The 21,227-nt window shown below is 41.4% G+C and overlaps 1 protein-coding gene across 2 annotated transcripts in view; it reads left to right on the top strand.

Annotated features, from left to right (window-relative positions):
• Positions 1–20,700, top strand: part of EVX1 (even-skipped homeobox 1) — a 30,126-nt gene extending 9,426 nt beyond the window's left edge. Inside the window, exons 1-3 of one of the 2 annotated variants that reach the window (XM_073582267.1) lie at positions 16,385–16,914; positions 18,355–18,593; positions 19,022–20,700. In XM_073582267.1, coding sequence (XP_073438368.1) covers positions 16,524–16,914; positions 18,355–18,593; positions 19,022–19,546 — 1,155 coding nt within the window. In that variant the 5' untranslated portion in view covers positions 16,385–16,523 and the 3' untranslated portion in view covers positions 19,547–20,700. Of the gene's footprint in view, positions 1–16,384; positions 16,915–18,354; positions 18,594–19,021 lie in introns of those variants that run through there. The other variant, XM_073582268.1, reaches the window with a different exon arrangement.
• Positions 20,701–21,227: the final 527 nt, after the last annotated feature.

Genomic DNA, 21,227 nt, shown 5'->3' with positions numbered 1-21,227 from the left:
CCAGTAAACAGAGTCCCAAAGATGAGTCCAGCTTCTGCCAAAAAGTCCAGCATGCTTGAGTCCAGTTTTCAGCAACCAAGTCCAGCATGCTGAGTGCAACTCTCACCATCGTCGCCACTCCACCAAGCCATGCAAGCACCTCCTGCTGACACCATAAACTGCGACTCCACCACGCCATGCCAGCCCTCCATGCAGACTCCATAGCTGACTCTACCCCTCTGGCTGGGCTGCCCAGGACTCTCATTCAGCTCCTTCTTTCACCCAGGCTTCCTTGAGAATGACTAACTCACAATATCACCAACAGTGATTGAACACACCTGACTCTCTTTTATAGAGCCTCACACTTGATTTATAATTACGTGCACATTAAACCAAAGAAACTAAAGTGCACTACCGCTCACCACCACCGGGGCAACTTAGAATGAACGACACCACATGTAATAAAACTAATGGCCACCGGGGGCAATCAACCCACTTTGGCACCAAGCCAAAGGAAAAAAAAAAGTTCACTTTGTCCATTTAAACTGTCAGATCCAGCCTGGATCATGACACCTCCTTTGTGTTAACTACCTTACATAGTTTTGTATCATCTGCAAATACTGATATTTTACTGTGTAAGCCATCCACTAGATCATTAATAAATATATTAAATAGTAGGGGGCCCAATACAGAACCCTGTGGTACCCCACTAGTAATCCTGGCCAAATCTGAGTATGCACCATTAATAACCACTCTTTGTTTTCTATCACTAATCCAGCTACCTACCCATCTACACACATTTTCCCCTAGCCCAAGCTTTCTCATCTTACTTACCAATCTTTTATGTGGGACAGTGTCAAATGCTTTAGAGATGTCGAGATAAATGACATCCAATGATTCTCCTTGGTCCATTTGAGAGCTTACATCCTCATAGAAGCTGATCAGGTTAGTTTGACAGGAGCGATCCTTCATAAATCCATGTTGATATGGAGTTAAACATTTATTAACATTGAGATATTCCATAATGGTATCCCTTAGAAACCCTTCAAAAATTTTACCCACAACAGATGTTAAGCTTACCGGCCTATTGTCATGATCCAGGACGGGATTTCGCTTTGACCCGTCCTGGTTAGACTATGGGTTAATTGTGCTGCCTCTCTCTGGCAGCAGGAGGCTATTTAGTGCTCACTGGACCTGGGTCCGGTGTCAGTTATACTCCTGCCCTCGGCTGAGTTAAGTGACCTCTTGTATACGTGTGCCTTGTGCCTGATATCTTGCTTGTTCGGTTGTGATCTGGTTCTGTCCCTGTTACGAGTTCTGCCTGACCCTCTTGTACTGCGCTACCTCTCGTGTATGACTCTCTGCTTGTGACCCGACTCCTCTCTGCTCGTCCCCTTGGTACCACGTCGCCCTCTTGTGTATGACCTTTGGCTCTGTCTGACTACCCGTCTGTTTGTCCCTCTGTACCTCGTTTGCCCGTACTGCTGTGACCTCTGTTTTGCCTGACTCTGAGTTGTTTGTATGGTGTCCTGTCCTATCTGAATACAGGACGCTAAGCCCCGCCCCCTTGCAGTCACATGACCATAGGTCCCGTGCAGACTATTCAGTTTCAGTGTCCGCAGGTCCTATGCATCTTTACTTTCCAGCACTGACTGGATCCTGACACTATTAGCCTGAAGCACGCCTGGTCACCTCTGCTGCCCTGCTCCCCAGGTAACTCTTAGCACTGCTTCTGTACTCAGGACACGTGCACTGGCTCTATGAGCAAGTGCAGTGCGGTGTCTCTGACACCTATAGTTTCCAGCTTCCCTTTTACACCCCTTTTTGAATATTGGCACCACATTTGCTTGCCGCCAATCAAAAAGAACAGACCCTGTTTCTATAGAGTCTTTAAATATAAGGAATAGAGGCCTGTCTATCACATTACTTAACTCCCTTAATACTCGAGGGTGAATGCCATCAGGGCCTGGTGATTTGTCAAATTTAATCTTACTAAGGCGGTTTTGCACTTCTTCCTGGGTTAGGCAGGTAATACTTAATGGGGAGTTTACATTATCACTCTGCATTTCCCCTGGCAAATCATTTTCCTGTGTGAACACTGTTGAGAAAAAAGTATTTTAAAAATTTGCTTTTCCCACATCGCTCTCTATGATTTCACCCTCATTGTTCTTTAAAGGGCCGACACCATCAATTTTAATCTTTTTACTGTTTATATAATTAAAGAATAGTTTGGGGTTTGTTTTACTTTCCTTAGCAATGAGTCTCTCAGTTTCCACTTTTGCTTAATGTATTTGTTTTTTACACATTTTATTTTTTCTCTATAACTTTTTAATGCTTCTTCATTGCCTTCTTGTTTTAGCTTCCTAAATGCCTTGTTCTTCTTATTTATTGCCCTTTTTACATCCTTATTTAGCCACATTGGTGTTCTCCTGTTCCTAGCCCTTTTTTTCTGTACGGTATGGCTAGCTCGCAGTGGGTGTGTAAAACTGATTTAAATATTTCCCATTTATTTTCTGTGCTCCTATTTTTGAGGACATTGTCCCAATCAATTCGGCGAAGGTCCTCTCTAAGCTGATCAAACTTCGCTTTCCTGAAATTCAGCGTTTTCCTAACCCCCTTCCAGGGCACCTTACTGAAGGACAAGTGGAATTGTATTATATTGTGGTCACTGTTCCCTAGGTGCCCATCGACTCGTACTTCTGTTATTCTATCTGGCCTGTTGCATAAAATTAAGTCCAGAAGGGCTGTCCCTCTAGTTGGGCCCTGCACAAGTTGTGACAGATAATTATCCTTGGTCACTGACAGAAATTGGTTTCCTTTCTGAGATACGCAGGTTTCAGTTTCCCAGTCTATGTCGGGGTAGTTGAAGTCCCCCATAATAATCACCTCATTGTGATTTGCTGCTTTGTCTATTTGTTTCAATAATACATTTTCAGTGGTTTCTGTTATATTTGGTAGCTTATAACAAACCCCTATGAGGGTTTTATTACTTTTCCCTCCTTGTATCTCCACCTCTTCATTTCCCTCTTATATACCTTCTCTTAGGCTATGTGCACACGCTGCGGTTTCACCTGCGGGTTTCTTCCCGCGGAACCGCAGGTAAAGTGACCTGCGGTTTTCCTGCGGTTTGGCCTGCGGTTTTGCCCTGCGGTTTCACACCTCTACTATGTTAAAGGTGTGAAACCGCAGCGTAATCCGCAGAAACAATTGACATGCTGTGGGAAAAAAAAAACGCAGCAAAACCACGCTGAAAAAACCACAGCGTGAGCACTGCGGTTTTGAAAACCCATAGGCTAACATGGTACTGTAAAATGTTTGCGGAATTGCTGCGGTTCCGCAGGGCCAAAACTGCAGCAGAACCGCAGCAAAAACCGCAGCGTGTGCACATAGCCTTAGTGTGGGCTATAAAGTGGACTTTATGTATAGACAGACTCCACCCCCTTTCCGTTTTTTACGATCCCTCCTAAACAAATCATATCCTTGCAAGTTAGCCGCCCAATCATAGCTGTCATCTAACCATGTCTCAGTTATTCCTACTATGTCGTATTTTTCCTCATACATTACCAACTCCAGATCTTCAATCTTATTGGTCAGGCTTCTTGCGTTGGTCAGCATGCAGGAAAGAAGTTTTGCTTCATTTTTCTTAGCTTCCTTCTGAGTACCCTGTCTTGGGTCCTCTTTACCACATCTAGTATCCTTGATTAGTTTGTCCTTCTGCTGCATGTTCTTGTCTACTGTTTTTCCTCCCATCCCCTCTTCTTCTAGTTTAAAGCCCTCCTGATGAGTGTGGCAAGTCTTCTGGCGAATGTGTGTTTCCCAGGTTTTGTGAGGTGTATCCCATCTCTTGCAAGAAGTCCATCGTAGAGGTAATTCGCACCATGGTCCAAGAATCCAAATCCTTGCTGCCTGCACCACCGTCGTAGCCAGTTGTTCACCTCTAGTATCCTATTCCATCTTCTGATGCCATGACCATCGACTGGGAGGATTGATGAGAAAACAGCCTGTACGTTCCGTTCCTTTATTTTCTTCCCCAGAATTTCAAAGTCTTCGCAGATAGTTGGTAGGTCATTTCTTGCCGTGTCATTTGTGCCTACAAGTATCAGTAGGAAAGGGTAGTCGTCCTTGGATTTGAGGATAGTTGGTATCCTGTTGGCCACATCCTTGATTTTTGCTCCTGGGAGGCAGCATACTTCTCATGCGGTTATGTCCGGCCTGCAGATAGTTGCCTCCGTGCCTCTTAGTAGTGAGTCGCCCACAACTACCACTTTTCTTTTCTTTCCGGACGCACTGCTTGTTGCTCGTGAGTGTTTTTGAGTGTCATTTGTTTCCGCTTTTGTTGACAGAGTAACTTTTGTTGATAGTGTGTCTTCTCTTGTAGATATGGTATCATCCTGAGCTGTGCCATTTTCGTTCTCCAGCATGAGGGCTTCATATTGGTTGCTAAGCTGTGTGGGTGGTGATGACCACTTGATCCGTTTGCTTCTTTTCCTCACATGGCTCCACTTTTCAGCCTCTGTATGTGCTCTGAAACTTTTCTCACTTTCCAAATCCTGAATGGTTGCTTCTGCTTCATCCAAGAAGTCCTCATGTTCTTTAATTACCTTCAATGTTGCTATTCTTTCTTCCAGTCCCTGCACCTTTTCCCCTAAGCGGGCAACAAGTTTGCACTTCTGACAGGTAAAGTTGAGTTTTTGGGCCAAAAGATCTGTAAACATGTAGCATGTGTTGCAGGTGACCATGTGGACTTTCTTCTCTTCCATATTGCTGATGCAGGCTATGATGGGTGGAAACTCAGCTTAAGGAGACTCTTCTCCTCTTCCCAGAATGCAACGGAAATATGCAGATGAGCTTCCTGCTTCTCCAATCCCTGGTTTTGCGATGTCCTCAAACAGCGAGACCCGGCAAGTCCCAGCAGAGACAATGGACTTCAAATACAAAGGTTCAATGGTCTTAATATAAAACAGATGTAGAAATCTTTAACTTGCCAAATGGAACAAACTTTATTAGCATAGCCATGTAGCCCCTCATCTGACAAGTTATGGATTGCTATGTATGTACAGGATCAGAACCAATAAAAGTATAGAAATGTCACCAGAACCATCATTCATACATAAATACAGCACCATAGCCATCATAAATACTACTACTACAGCACTAGAACCACCATTGGAACATGAATACATCACCGGAACTATCATCATTGCATGAATACATCAACAGCACCAGAACTATCATTAGTACATAAACACAGTACTGTAATCATCATCAGTATACAAATACATCATCAGAACCATCATCAGAACAGGAATACAACAGCAGAACCGTCATTAGTACAAGTATAGATCACTAGAATCCTAATCAGTACATGAATGCAGCACCAGAACTACCATCAGTACATGAATACACAGGCTAGCTCCCTCCATATAAACTTGTATCACATGAGCACTTACAACTCCCAAAATGTTCTTAACAATGGTAATTAGATGCTGGGAGTTGTTGTTACCAGCCATCATCAGACTGCAGACCATACAGGAACCACACTACTGATCAGATGAAGTTGGCATCACAAATAAATATTTATATCTAAGTATCTTACAGCTGATGTCTTCTCTGATTGGAGTTCTCATCCCTTTCATTTCCATTTGGTCTATTCGGCATTTTGACTTTTCACATCCACAGCTCACCTCTGCAGATTTTCCTGTTCTCTGGCCTTGTACAGCACACCCCAAGAGAGTGCATTTAAAACTAAAAGTATCATTATAATGTCCCATGCTGTGACACTGAATAAATAATTGTGCCTTACTTATGTTCTGTACACAAAATATAGCACATGGTTACATTGCCTCCACACTGTCCACTCTTATGAACTAAAACCATCACACTTTCTGCCTTTATGAATATGAACTAAAAGAACTACACTGTCCCACTTCACACTGTCCCCTCTCTACTAGTCCCCTCCATGCTGTCCCCTTCTTCAATACCTACATTACATTGCCCCAAATGCTGCCCTATTTTCACACTGTTCCAACACAATGCCCAACCATGCTGCCACCTGTCACTCTGCCCCCTCTTCACATTGTGCTCTCACAATGTTTCTCCCCCATACTACCACTTCTCTATGTTATCTCGCCACACTGTGCTCATCACTATGTTATCGTCACCCCCTCTCCATACTGTGTCTATTTCTTGCTATCTTGTCACACTTTTCTCCCTTTGGCTGGCCCTATTTCCACATTGTCCTCCTCATGCTACCAACCATACCAACCACACTGTGCTCTCACAAAGCCTATCTCCCCCTTCTACAAAAAAAGCACCTTGTTTCTTTTGCTCCACTATGGTGGAGTGCTTATCTTCCCTGCATTTTACTGCCTTTGTGATGCAGCAGTGACATCAGCGGCAAGATCAGGTGACCTAATCATGCTTTTGCACATCATCTCGATCCTGGAAGTGTCGGCATGCTGCTCATATTTGTAATTGTGTTTGCATCTGAAAGATGCAAACAGAATTGAATGCAGAGATCAGGGAGCCAGCGATATACCTGCTCTCTGAATTGACTATTGGCTTAACAACCATTTTGAAAAAAAAAAATAAACCAATTCCTACTCCTTGCTTAAAGGCAAAATGCCACTTGTTTAGAGACACTTTGGACTACCGCCTGAGGCTAGGCGCTCATCTTGCCTGATGCCAGAAACAGCCCTAGACGTGAAATAAATAGTTTTATGGGAGAAGTCCACCCACATAACAGAGTTGAAACTGTTTTATAGAAAGGATTGGGCTAAAATTCCTGCAAGCAGGATTAATTGCTGAAAACGCTTAGATGTGGCTATTGCTGCACAAGGTGATCACACCAGATACTGGAGGCAAAGTTTCATATAGTTTTATTACTCACCTTCATGTTATAGTGGGTCATTTTCCTCAATAAAAAACATTACATTGGCTGCCCATTCATTATAGGATCCAATTCAAAGTACTTCTTCTCACCCACAAAGCTCTCCACAGTGCAGCACCCCCTACATCTCCTCCCTCACTTCTGTCTATCGGCCTAACTGACCACTGCGCTCTGCAAACGACTTTCGAGTAATCTCTGCACTAATCCGTACCTCCCACTCCCGACTCCAAGACTTCTCCCGTGCTGCGCCAATCCTCTGGAATGCTCTACTCCAAGAAAATAGGACTATCCACAATTTGCACAGTTTCAGGCGCTCCCTCAAAACACATTTGTTCAGAGCGGCCTATCACGTTCACTAATCAAAGTCATTCTATGTGTAAGTGTGCATGTGTAGCCCATTTACTATCTCCATCCATCCCTCACTCCCTCAAGATGGCTGGACCATCATTGTAAATACACACCTGTACTTTGTATCTCCCCCACCTCATTGTAGATTGTAAACTCTCACGAGCAGGGTCGTCTTATTTTGCTTTAATTATTGTATTGTTAGCGTTGTTACTTATGACTTGTGTTTTGAAACTGTTAAACTGTAAAGCGCTGCAGAATATGTTGGCGCTATATAAATAAAAATTATTATTATTATTATTATTTGGCTCATGAAGTTTCTGGTAAACTTTTTTCAGAAATATCGAAAATTCTGAAGGGTTCACAAACTTTCAAGATCACTGTATGAACATATGTAAATGTGGGTTACATAACTATGATTGGCTTTGTAGCAAAGTGTTCTTACAAGTAGTTGTTAGGCTGTGTGCCCACGTTGCATTTTTTAAGCATTTCCGCAGTGGCAAGGCCGCCTCGGAAAAGCATAAAAATCTCTAGATAAAATGCATCCCATGCAATCCTATGGGATTCCGCAGTTGCTGTGCCAATGGTGCGGATTTTTCCTCTGCGGAATCGCATTGCGGAAAAATCTGCAGCATGTCCATTAATTTTGCGGTATCGCGGCGATTCCGCTGCCATAGGATTGCATGGTACCGCTCACTTTACGCATGTGACTATTCCCTCCATGCGTAAAGTGAGCGTTTCATGTGCGGATGGTACCCAGGGTCTGGAGGAGAGGAGACTTGTGGGTACCATATTCCTGTAAAACATAGAATTAAAATAAAAAATAGGGATATACTTACCCTCTGTCAGCCCCCCGGAGTCCTCCCGGTCCTCAGCGTTGCTTCCTAGGTGTTCTTTGCGACAAAATGACCTTTGTGATGTCGTGGTCGCGTGACGTCACCAAGGTCATTCTCGCAAAGCACGCCAGACCGGAACGGACTGGGAGCGCCGCTGAGGACTGGGAGCGCCGCTGAGGAGATCGGAGGCCGACAGAAGGTGAGTATATCCATATTTTTTATATTTGTAATTATTTTTAACATTCTATCTTTTACTATTGACGCTGCATAGGCAGCATCAATAGTAAAAAGTTGGTCACACTTGTCAAGCACTATGTCAATCACTTTTGCGATGCTTCAAATCGCTTGGAAAAGCGCTTGAATTCTGCAAGCTAAAAACGCTTGCATAACGCTTGTATTTTGCTGGAAAGCGCATGCGAATTCCGCGTGCGATCTACCTGCGGCGGGTAGTTGCGGAAATGCTGCGGACAATTCCTCTGCATTTCTGCAACGTGGGCACATAGCCTTAGGCCATTTTGCTTGGACACTGGGCATTTTATACCGTATTATCACAAGAAAGAAATGTCTACAGGAGAACACTATAAAGTAAATTCTCTCAGGATTTATTGCCATAAATGGAGGTACACATTAAAGGAACAGTAAACATACAAAGTAAAAAAGTTGGAAAGCTGCTAACTAGATTGCCAAATTTGTAAATGTTTTTGAAGTTCTCTGGACTAGATTTACATAAGATAAAGTGGTGAGATATTATCCAGATCTAGACTATCATATATTTATATGGACTTTCTGTAAGTAATTCCATTAAAAAATAGTACAATGGGCTTATCTTAAATATATATTTAAAAAAGCTGAGTTTACTCCAGCCGACTAGTGTCAATAAACGACCACTGATCAGCTACATGTTTGCTAATCAGTAGGCGTTGTTTAATTGCCTGTCTATGTGCACAGGACGGTCAGTAATAAGATTGTTGGTTACACAGGACAATCTGTTGCAGAGAACAATGATCTTTTAAGAAAATCTAAAATTAATTTCACCTGACGAACAAGCATTCATACATTGGGAAATTGGTATCCTGTTTGCACTTCACAACTACCAAGAACGAGTCTCCCTTAAAGGTTCGTTCCTGATAATTGTGCAGTGTAAATGCACCTAATGCTGGCCATATAAATTAGATTACTGTCAGCCAGATTTCCAGATGACTCTATTATCTCCCCACTGAATGCAAAAAAATCTAGCTATTGAATTCCAACCACCCAATCATTATGGCCCCCAACAGTTGGAAGGCTGCCCATATACAGTTGAAAGGAGGCCTATATGCATTAGATAGCTGGTCAGTTCTGAAAAAATTGGTGGGTTTGGCTGACCTTTATTGGATGTCCATGGAGGCCATAAACATCCCTTTACAAATACTATTAGCGTCTTTTTGGTGCCATTTTTATTTCATACAACAATTTTTAACTTGCGTTCTTAAAGGTGTTGTCCAGGACTATTTTACTTCTTTTTTTTTTACTACGGACCTAAAAAATAACTGCCAAGTAGTTGCTAACAGAGGCCGCTATCTACCGTATTTTTCGGACTATAAGACGCACTGGACCATAAGACGCACCCCAATTTTCAGTAGGAAAATAGGGGAAAAAAAAAATAATGTGTCAAATGGGGGTCCGACTTACAGTCCGAATTCAGCTTACCTGGGAAGGGATCCGGCACAGGTGGAGAAGTAGTCACGGGGTCATTCAGTGGTCCAGGCTCGTGCGGTGGCGGCTCTGTGCTGGGGCAGGTTGGTTGTGCTGGGGTAGGGGCAGCTGTGCTGGGGCAGCTGTGCTGGGGCTGGGGCAGCTGGGCTGGGGCAGGGGCAGCTGTGCTGGGGCAGGGGCAGCAGTGCTGGGGCAGGGGCAGCAGTGCTGGGCCAGCTGTGCTGGAGCAGCTGTGCTGGGGCAGTCGTGCTGGGGCAGGGGCAGCTGTGCTGGGGCAGGGGCAGCAGCGCTGGGGCTGGGGCAGCTGTGCTGAGGCAGGGGCAGCTGTGCTGGGGCAGGTGGGCTCTGCGGTGGTGGCAGCGGGCGGCGCTCTGCGGTGCGGTGGTGGCAGTGGGCTGTGCTCCGATGCAGGGGCGGCGGCTCCGCCGGCATTTCTTCGCAGCCCGGAGGCCCCCCGCACTTCCCTTGCTGGCCGCCGCCATGTTGCGGTGGCCACCGGGAGCATGGACGCCGGAAAGATGGCTGCCGGTCCGGGGACGGCGCATGCGCGGGATCAGATCTCGTCCCGAGATTTCGGGGGACGAGATTCAAATCTCGGCAACAAGATCTCGTCCCCCGAGATCTCGGAACGAGATCTGAAGCTGCCCATGCGCCGTCCCCGGACCGGCGGCCATCTTTCTGGCGTCCATGCTCCCGGAGGCCACCGCAACATGGCGGCGGCCAGCAAAGGAAGTGCGGGAGGCCTCCGGGCTGTGAAGAAATGCCGGCGGAGCCACCGCCCCTGCACCGGAGCACAGCCCGCTGCCACCACTGCACCGCAGAGTGCCGCCCGCTGCCACCACCGCACCGCAGAGTCCCGCCCGCTGCCACCAGCCACCAGGTTAGTACCGTGTATTGCGACCATAAGATGCACCCCCCACTTTCCCCAAAAATTTTTGGGGAAAAAAGTGCATCTTATGGTCGGAAAAATACGGTAATTGTTCTACCCATTGCCGACTCAGAGCGGTCACCCACCGCTCCTGCTGGCGATTCAGCTGCTCCATATCAACAGAGCAGCTCTTCTGGGCTGCTTTGTGTACGGGGTGTGACTGCCTTTGTCATGCTGATTGACTGACAGATCACTGCAGTTGGACAGCTTTGCCGCCATGATGGCAGCGGAAGCTGCTGAATCACCAGCAGAGATCAGCATTGGGTATAACATGTAGTTGGTTAGCAACTACCTGCCTGTTAGTTCTTAGGCCAATAGTAAAAAAGTTAAAGTCACAGATAACCCCTTTAAGTGGATTTCATTATCTATATTAAAAACCTATGGGGTAATGACAGAAAAAAATAAACTTTATATGAATTGCATTCAGCATTTTTAAGAAAAACTATGTGAAAACCTGTTACAAATACATCACGTTCTCTATTTCACATATACTGGTCATGTCAAAGATTAGACCATTATGGACAGAGGTTGAGTCCTTGGTTGGTCAAATTTTAAATATTAATGATTTTATTTTAACCCCTCAGTTGGCCTTACTCTCTATAGGCATTGATCAGTTCAATCCATCCTTAAGACAACTTATTCTTCACTTTTTTTTAGTTACCAAAAATAATATTGCTTTTTTTTGGAAGTCCCCTAATATTCCCTCATTACAAGATTTAATTAATAAAACTTCTTTACATAAATCTTATGAAAATAAAATTGCTATTTCAAATAACTGCTTTAACAAATTTGCTTGTAAATGGAACCATTGGATAGAACTATTTCCATAAGGGCATTGTTTTTTATTTCTAGTTTATATTTGTGTAAAACATTTTGACTATGTTTTTGATCTGACAAATATCTATCTGTTCTATGTATTTTTTATGGATTGATTGCATGACAATGCATTATTTCCCTTTCCCCCTACCCTTTCCCTTTCCCGGTTATTATAAAATTTAATAAAATTTATTGGAAAAACAAATACATGCACGTCTGATTTTAGCACTAGTTCATATAAGGGTACATTTTCTGAAGATTTTGGTGCCAAATTCCACATTAAAGATCTGCATCACTGTGAATTACAGTAAAGTACACAAGGGTCCAAAGAAATCCATCAAACACACTAAATGTGCATATTTTACGGCATACTGCCAGTTTTCATCTGAGGTTGCGATCACACTATCAGTATTTGGTCAGTATTTCACATCAGTATTTGTCAGCCAAAATTAGGAGTGGAACAGTTGTATTATTATTATTATTATTATTATTATTATTATTATTATTTTTTTTTTTTGTGCTGCAGCTAACCCTGAATTATTTTCAAGGGTAAGATTTAAAAACAAATAGAGATCTAAAAATCCACTGTGAAAATCTGATCTTCTGATCTATTTCACCTACATTTGTACAATGCTGCAAGCTATCAGAGCCAGGAGATGTTTCTGCTTATTGTGTAGTAACAGAGACTTTTGATACCATTGTCTCATTAATCTGAGCATTTACAATATTGTTTCTATTCACTGACAACAATTTGAGATCTTGAAAATGTGGATTAATTTGTTTTCACAGCAGACAGCACAAAGTTAATCTTAAGATGTATTTACATTAAACCTGGAACCCCTTTTAGGCTATGTTCCCACAGTGAGTGTTTTGATGCAATTATTTTTGCAGCATTTCTGTCCTAATTAGATAATTCTGGCTACTTGCATTTTTTTTTAGTTTTTATTTTTTCCATAATTTTTTATCGCATTTTTTTCAGCTGCAGTTTTTGTCTTTTTCTTGTATGCCATTTCTTGGAAAGAAAAAAAGAAAAAAAAAACACTTGGTTTTGGACACCCCCTGATTATTGAGTTACTTAGCTTTGATTAAAAAAAAAAAACAACTTTATTGATAAAGTCATGTGTGGATTGCATACATTTTTACTGTGGTAAAAGATTAAAAACCCATGAAATTTTAATCTGTTCATTCTCCACATATCAGTCAAGTCTATAGAGGATGAAATGCAAATTATATGCATATTTGCAGCAAGACAAATTGACATGCTGTGGATTTAGAAAACGCACGTCAGTATGTGCAGCATTAAAAAAAACCTGCACAGTGGAAATGAGACTATTACAGTAATTTCACCCACTCTGCTAGAAATGTATTATGCATCAGAAAGAAAAATGCACCATATACTTATTGTGGGAGCTTAGCCTTAATGAAAGGTTACCTGAGAATTATGCTGTAAATACACAATGAATTGCTTCTACTCTCCACAATTAATTTCCAGGTGCAATAACATAAGTTAAAGATATCTTGATAGGAACCTACAGGAAATGCCTTCCAATTATAATTAATACAATTTTTTTTTAATAATTCAGTCTTTCACTTTGCTTTACACATATCCTGAACACTTGGCATGCGCATGTCAAGGTCAGCAGACTGCAATCCAATTATATATGGTGCAACCTTATGCAAAACTGATTATAGATTGCAGGTTTCCTAAGGTCTCTAAACCTGGTATATAATTGTATTCTAGTGATATATTTGTTTGCCTCCTTGGCTTATGTTTGTTTACACTGGAGTAATTGTTTTACTGTTTGATGGTTTGGGATTCCTATATACTGGTAGCTGTATTGTAGTTGGCTTTGCCCTGTGGTTAGCATGGAGACAATCAGGCGCTGACTTTAAAATACCGACAGTTTAATGGAAAGTTTGTAAGATTTTATGGGGCTATTTACGTTCTGTAGTTCTGCTTTTTTTTTCTAATTTGGTTGCACCAGATCGTTTACATTCGAAAATAAAAGGTAGGAGAGCATGAATTTGTCACACAGAGAATAGATGGAAACCTAGCTAAAGATAAAATGTATTGTCTCCTTTCCTAATTTGATAGCTAATAAATAGCAATCCGGGTACATTTTCTTTACCATTCTCTTAAAATCCAAGTTATGTATATCTTTTACATTCTGAATATTTTTCAACTTGGAATTAGTGAAAATATTAACAAAAATTAAAGGGTAACTCCACTCCCTTCTTTTCATGTCAATTTGAACGTCAGCCAGTATATGAACAAGCAATTGCATTCAACGAATATAAGAATATACTGAAATATAATGTTTTCAACATGTTGTTAACCTCAGAACTCTTCCAATAGTTGGGCATTACATAAGAAAATATAAAATAAACAATGTAAACTGCAAAGTTTACAAAGCTTGTATAGCATGCAACATACCAGCCATAAAAATGAACATTTCCCGTCCACCCTTTCATAGTGCTGTCTAATTTTACTATGTAATCTACCTTGCTTATATGTATGTATCCATAAATAGATGTATAGATACATTTATGTGTGTATAGATCTAAGTGTACACACACATGTGTGTGGATACATAGATAAACATTCAGATCAAAATAAAAATTACATATATTCTTTTCAAATATTCGTGCAATTAATCCCATTTTACAAGAGTGAAAAATAAACGATTTATTCTCTATACTTTCCCTGTGAGGTCAGGAGCCGTCACCTGTCACCATTGTCTCATGGTAATTAGTGGTAGCTCTGTCTCTCATATGGTTATTATCCCCCCCAGCCCACCCCCGTCCTTGCTTCCAAAAAAAATCCATTGTGCCGCTAAACCTTGATGGTCTAAAAGGGGGAAATGGCTTTTAAAAACATTAAATGAGCACAGGTTGAACAGAGGCTCATACATTTTCTATGGCAAGCATATCCCATGTAAAGTGCTGTATGATGCCAATTAAATTGCTTAATTATTGCCATGGGACTAACAAAATAATTAAAACGAGGACGTAAAGCACTGGCTTTTTAAAATTAAGACCTGTAAACTAGAATTCATTATTAGCGCTTTAGACTGTTTATATATCTTATACGACTGATAAGCCATGTGCTTAACCCCCTGATTGCCAGCTGAGTCAGCAACGTATTGTCCTGGCACCCAGGAGGTTAAAGCAACCATGCATTACATTCATAGAGCCAGCAGCTGCTATGTGACAGAGCATCATTTACAATATTTGTGGCTATATAACATATGTCTATTATCCAATGAGCACTGGATACAATGGATATGGCATTAAATTCATACAATGAAAGCATAGCTAGAAGGCATTACCTGTCCTTGAAAGGATGCAGAAGAAAAAAGCCAAGAGTCTGCTGAGAATGACCAGACACCCAGTCCTCTTCCAATAAGGTGCTACAATGGCTATAATATTGGGAATGTATAGAAAAGCCTGATTTTGCAACTGTATTCTTGACATGTGTCCCAGTAAAGTTGTGTCTGTCTTTCCATATATTGATTTTATTTACCCTCAGATCCTGTGCAACTTCTGTTTAGTTTTTGTTTCAGTGAAATTCCCCTTTCTTCCCCTGCATTAGAGACTGTCATTGACTACTAACTGTCACCACTATTATTATTAGTTTGCATGATGGAAGCCCTCGGTAATAATAGAGTAATATACAAGACTTTCCCCTTCCATTCCCCATATGGCAGAGCTGGAGGTGGTTAAAATACATAACTTGGTCCCCTGGGAAAAGTAGCATTCATATTTCTGTTCTTATGCTGCTGGTGATTTGTGAGAACCACTTGCCTCCTCTTTATGATGGAAATCTAAATACACTTGAAAAGTCAATAAAAAAAACTACAAAAAAAAGCACTGACATTAAACCCAATGCTGCCAAGGGTATTTTTCAAAATTGTAAAATATATTACATAATGAAACGAGTCAATGAATCTATGTAGCATGTTTAATAATACAGTAACGTGCAATATCAGTAGTATAAATGATGTTCACAAGCGTGATATTACGATTTTAATATATATATATCTCTGTGTGTACATTATTTAAAAGCTGTATACATACATTAAAAATATATATATATATGTATATAACTTTAACTATATATATAGTTTTTAATATATATATATATAACTATTCTATTGCCTATCTATCCATCAATCCATCCATCTGCTAAAACATTAGATTTATATGTAAATTGTCTCCATCTGTGCTATGGGGTACAATAAGTAGAAAGCCCACCATGGGTGTGATCTTTACCTGATCTGTGCTGCAGAGCCAGTGACAGGCGACAGAAGATAGTTATGTAAAAATAAAAGTTCCATGTTGATCTCTGCCTGGTATCTGTAACAAATAAAAGACAATATCATTACAGGAGGAGCCTTGAAAATGTAAAGTTGGAGCAATTTCAGTGGAGAACAAGTAAAAAAAATCCCTAAAAAATGTTCCCACCATAGAAAAAAAAAAGTTGTGATGACACTGAGACTGGCACTAGTGTAGCTGCACTGAATTATGAATGATAAGTGAATGGACTTCACAACGGTTCTTAAGAAAAAAAAAATAGAAAAAAAGGGAAAAGTTATGAATCCTCTGATGAATTATGCAACAAAGAGAAAATAAAGTAAAAGCTTAATTATGGAGTGAGAGCTGGTGAGGCCATTACTGATCCCTGCGGAACAGAGGCAGGGCAGAGTGCTGCTGCTGCTGCTGACTCCAGATGTGTGTTCACACTTGGCGCATCCTCGTGTTCATCAGTCAGTCCAGAAAGCATTAGCTCGGGCTCCTCTTTCATCTTGGAGGTGGCGGACGTTGCTATTTATCCGGCAGCAGCAGCAGCAATCAATGAGTGGCGTCAGCAGAGGTTCTGTAATGACGATTGCACCATTAAGGATGACAGCTTAGAAGAAGAGGGCAATGGTGATCCCTCCCAGAGCCAGTCCAGCACAGGAGCGTGCAGGCAGCGCAGGGTCATCAGCTGTGTCTCTCTCTATCTAGTCCTGTCTGGCTCACACTCGCACACACCATGGAAGCCAGGAAGGACATGCTCATGTTTCTGGAGGGAGGACAACTTGGCACTCTAGTTGGCAAGAGAATGTCTAATTTGTCGGACACAGTGGGAAGCCCCATTCAGGAGCCGCAGGAGAAAATCATTCCTAGGAGCTGCTTGAGCCCTAGATCTGGCCCCTTGGCATCCAGGGAGAGGGCAGAGGAGGAGGTGGAGGTTGTATCAGGGACCGATGCGGACAGCAGCAGGTCGTCAGCAGCGCTGCTCCATCCCTCACCCCACCCGGACCCATTATCTGCCAAGGGGCATCACAGCAGCTCGGACACCGAGTCGGATTTTTACGAGGAGATTGAAGTAAGCTGCACCCCGGACTGCACCACAGCCAGCAACGACTACCAACACAGCAAAGGTACCAGTATACAGGAAAATCAAGTCATACATCAGATGTTTGCCATAAGCAATGTGTATACGTATATACTATAATGACGATATACATAGGTATATGTGTATACAGACAACCATTTATATTGTTATAGCTAAGACAGTACCTGTTTATCAGCTTACTTGGGTTTATATTTAGCTCCTTATATGTGTTTTTGATATATCAGCAATGTTAAATCCTCCTCATTTTGTGCACTGAGCAGTGACTGTAATGACCATTCCTCGTACAGTCATCCATTCCTATTACTCCACGTTATTGTTCTGCTCATTGCTGTGCAGTCTATGATAATATATGGAGCACCGAGCAGCTTTATTTTTGGGATCTTGCTCATTCACTGGTTTCTCTAGGGAGCTTAACACCTTTCTCTGCACTCAAGATCAAAGCCTGAGCTGAGGAAGCCTTGTCTGGGACATTGTGTGTAGGTGACCATAAAGACAATGAGCTGAGAGCTGGAGGCTCCTGGCTGCTCTCCTACTTTACATGTCCCTCTCAGACTTCCCTCATCTTCTTCTCACTTTCACTACTAGCCGGCGCCAGATCGGAAATCGTTTCTTGAAAACTTGGGTGTTATTGACAAAAGCCCAAGTTCCATATCAAAGGTGGAAAAGTCCGAGATCTTCCCCTACATGTCCATTCAGGAGACCAGGTAGCCTTGATGCTCAGCAGGAGCGCTATATATCCATCTAAATGAAAATAATAATATTCCTTCTACTTCTTCTATTACTACAAATAATAACAATACTATTAGAAAGAATAGCAATAATAATAGGCTTCTCTCAATTTATGTCAATGACATTAACATTATTTGGCCATTATTGGCACAAAGGTATTCAGATTTTTTATGTTAACATACAGATCGTGTCTAATCAGAGCGATAAAGAAAATCGTCCAATTTAAAGGACATCACTTCTCATTACAAGACATCCATGTTATTTTTCATTACCTCTAATTTATTGAGGAGCACATGGATTAGTGAAGAGACAGACTGGTTGTACTGTGAAATTGGAACATGCACGCTAATTTAGGGGTTATGGCCAATAATGGTCAGTGCTCGCACCAGAGATCGCAGTGACTGATAGACCTGTCATTGTCTAGCGAAACGCAAGCACAAGCTACATTTCATGGCCAGTTTGGCTTTCATATAATAGTCTCATTCGTGAAATTACTTTTGTAGATTTTGGGTTTTTTTAGCATGTAATCCCGATAGGTGTGTGATGAGTGCAGCTCTTCATTTGGTGTTGCATTCCCCCAATTCTACTTGCCATATGTTTATTTTTCCTACATGACTTGTAGATGAATGATTCCACTTGACTCATCATGTTGTGTTCCCCTTAAAGTCCCAGATAAACAGGCTGAGGGGTGGCCATGACTGTAACATAATGTCTTGTGTTTGACTTGTGTGTGCAGGTCAGTGCTCTGAGACCATGGGTGGCAGTCCTGTGAATGGAAGCGATTCATCAAAGGCAAGTGGTGGATCTCAGAGCTCCTTGTCCTGTTCAGGGGACCAGATGCGCAGATACAGGACAGCCTTTACCAGGGAGCAGATAGCACGTCTGGAGAAGGAGTTCTACAGGGAGAACTATGTGTCCAGGCCCAGGAGATGTGAACTGGCTGCAGCCCTGAACCTGCCAGAAACCACTATCAAGGTATGGAGCTGATACGGTAATTGCATCCCTGGTCTATACATAAAGGGCCTGAGTATACTCCAGAGCACCATTCCGAAGTCTACATTATCTACACTTCTACAATCTATTGTTATCTGTCAGCAGCCATTTCAGGCTGAGAACATGATGACTATAGTCTGTTTTCTATATTATTCAAATAAAAAAATTGTCATCAACAGTAGTTTCTGCCCCTTCTCTCTAATCTTATAAAGGAACAGATATGGTGTTTGCAATGTTGGGGTTCAGTGTTATTGTTATAGATTTAGTTCTCCATTTATTTTCACAGCTATATCAGCAGGGCATTTATTTCGTTTTCAGATGATACATGAAGCTTGAGTGATACTTGATACTTTTTGTTAAATGTCTAATGCCTCTTTTATATAAAATGTGTCAATTCTGTTTTTTTTCAGGTATGGTTTCAGAACAGAAGGATGAAGGATAAACGTCAGCGGCTGGCAATGACCTGGCCACATCCTGCAGATCCAGCATTTTATACCTACATGATGAGCCATGCAGCAGCTACTGGCAACCTACCTTACCCTTTCCCATCTCACCTACCTCTTCCTTACTACTCTCACATGGGTATTGGCACCACTACAGCCTCAGCTGCAACCCCCTTTAGCTCCCCACTGAGACCACTTGACACCTTCAGAGTCCTCTCTCATCCTTACCCTAGGCCAGAACTCTTATGTGCTTTTCGGCATCCTTCCATTTATGCAACCCCTGCACATGGACTTACTGCTGGTGGCACCCCATGCTCCTGCTTGGCATGCCACTCTACATCTCCCAATGGGCTGGCACAAAGGTCTGCAGCATCTGACTTTAACTGCTCATCATCCTCAAGATCAGACTCCTTCCTCACTTTCACCCCATCAGTCCTGAGCAAATCCACTATCCCTTTAGACCAGAGAGAAGAAGTACCACTGACCAGATAAAACTGATGCTTCTCCTGCCCCCACTTCTTCCTCAGTGACTTGGCCATGGGCCATGTCCATGTCTTAAAATGCCCCTATTCAGTAGGTGGCATTACTGAACTTATCAGGGCATCACATTTCTTCTCCTGATTGAGTTTAAAAAACAAACAAATATTTAGAAAAGAAAGGACTATACTTTTTCAGGATGATCATTTTATAGGCTTTGCCACCACCTTGTTTATTTTATGAAACTGTATGTGACAACATGAAGGACATGCAGTATGTAGATTAGGATTACCAGTCTGGAATACTTGAATGCTATGTTAACACAGAACAAAAGGTCATTTAGATATCATTTTCATTCCAAACGTTTGACATGAAATGTTTTTCTTTGTATGTTTACTTTTATCCATCATCTTACAGTATTACACAAACCACCTTCTGCAGTGTACACAAAGCCACAATTCGTGGAGGAGACTTTCCATGGAAATGTCACAGTCTTTATAATTTCTTATCATTTTATAAATATATATTGTTTTTTATTATTATTTTTATTAGGACCAGACACTGGGCTTTGGATAAGTCTGGGTGGGAATGCCAATGGTTTATCCTCAGCTGCTGAAAAGTGCACACACTGATTAAATTATCAAGTGATGTATATGTAAGGAGGGTTTTTCTGAATGTATAATAATTTCCTCAACGTGCAAACCTTCTGCCAGAACTTAACAAGCCGCAAAGGGAAAGGATTAGCTAGCCAGATCTCTACAGACTACAGCCACCTCTGCAAATGAGTGCAAATGCAGCACAGTACAAGGACTTTCTATCTAATAAGCCCTGTGGACAAAGCTTCATTTTCATGGCTTGTGGGTTTTATGTTGTTTTTTAATTTTTTTTTCCTACTTGATTTTCAGGGATTTTTAGTTTACATTTCCTTTATTTATATTTGCTTTGGTTGCACATGTAAGCTGCATTGAAAATTGTCCACCTGGATATCAGTCTACCTTTTAGGCTTTATTGGAAATATTTTTCAGAACTGGGTTGGATATTTCATTGCAGTTGATGACTTTTGTGAAGATGATTTTGACGAGTTCAACAAAATTCTAATGATAATAACAATCTAATGAAAACATTGTTACAATAATCTGTTACAAATTGCAATAAAAGAAAGGCAAGGACAAATTATAATTTCAAGGACATGAGTGTTGTAACTTTGTATTTGTTTTTTTTTTTTTTTGAGGGGGAACTAATTTAGGGACGACGCAAACCCACAATACTGATGTGCTGCAGAATATAATTTTCACCTTTTGCTTCAGATGGAAATGAAAAAAAAACAGTGAAAGCATGAAACATATATCTATCTATCTATCTATCTATCTATCTATCCAACCATGCATCCATCATATATCCAACTATTTCCCTATTGTGTTCCGTTTTCTAATTCTTTTTCTTTCTTTCTTTCTTTCTTTCTTTCTTTCTTTCTTTCTTTCTTTCTTTCTTTCTTTCTTTCATCCTATCTACAGAATTAGCTCCCAAAGCTTCTATCTATCTATCTATCTATCTAACTTATATCTTCCTTTTTTTCTATATCTCATCACTTGTGTTATACACTATGATTTATTTTCCTGTTGCTAAATGACTTGTAGCGAGTAACTTGGTTTATTTGAGGAGACAGAGCAGCTCTCAATTCTTCAATTTAGCAAGG

Source organism: Dendrobates tinctorius, unplaced genomic scaffold (assembly GCF_039654945.1).
Source record: "Dendrobates tinctorius isolate UK_male_01 unplaced genomic scaffold, ASM3965494v1 ptg000070l, whole genome shotgun sequence".
Classification (NCBI taxonomy): domain Eukaryota; kingdom Metazoa; phylum Chordata; class Amphibia; order Anura; family Dendrobatidae; genus Dendrobates; species Dendrobates tinctorius.
This window is presented reverse-complemented; position numbering and strand designations above follow the sequence as displayed.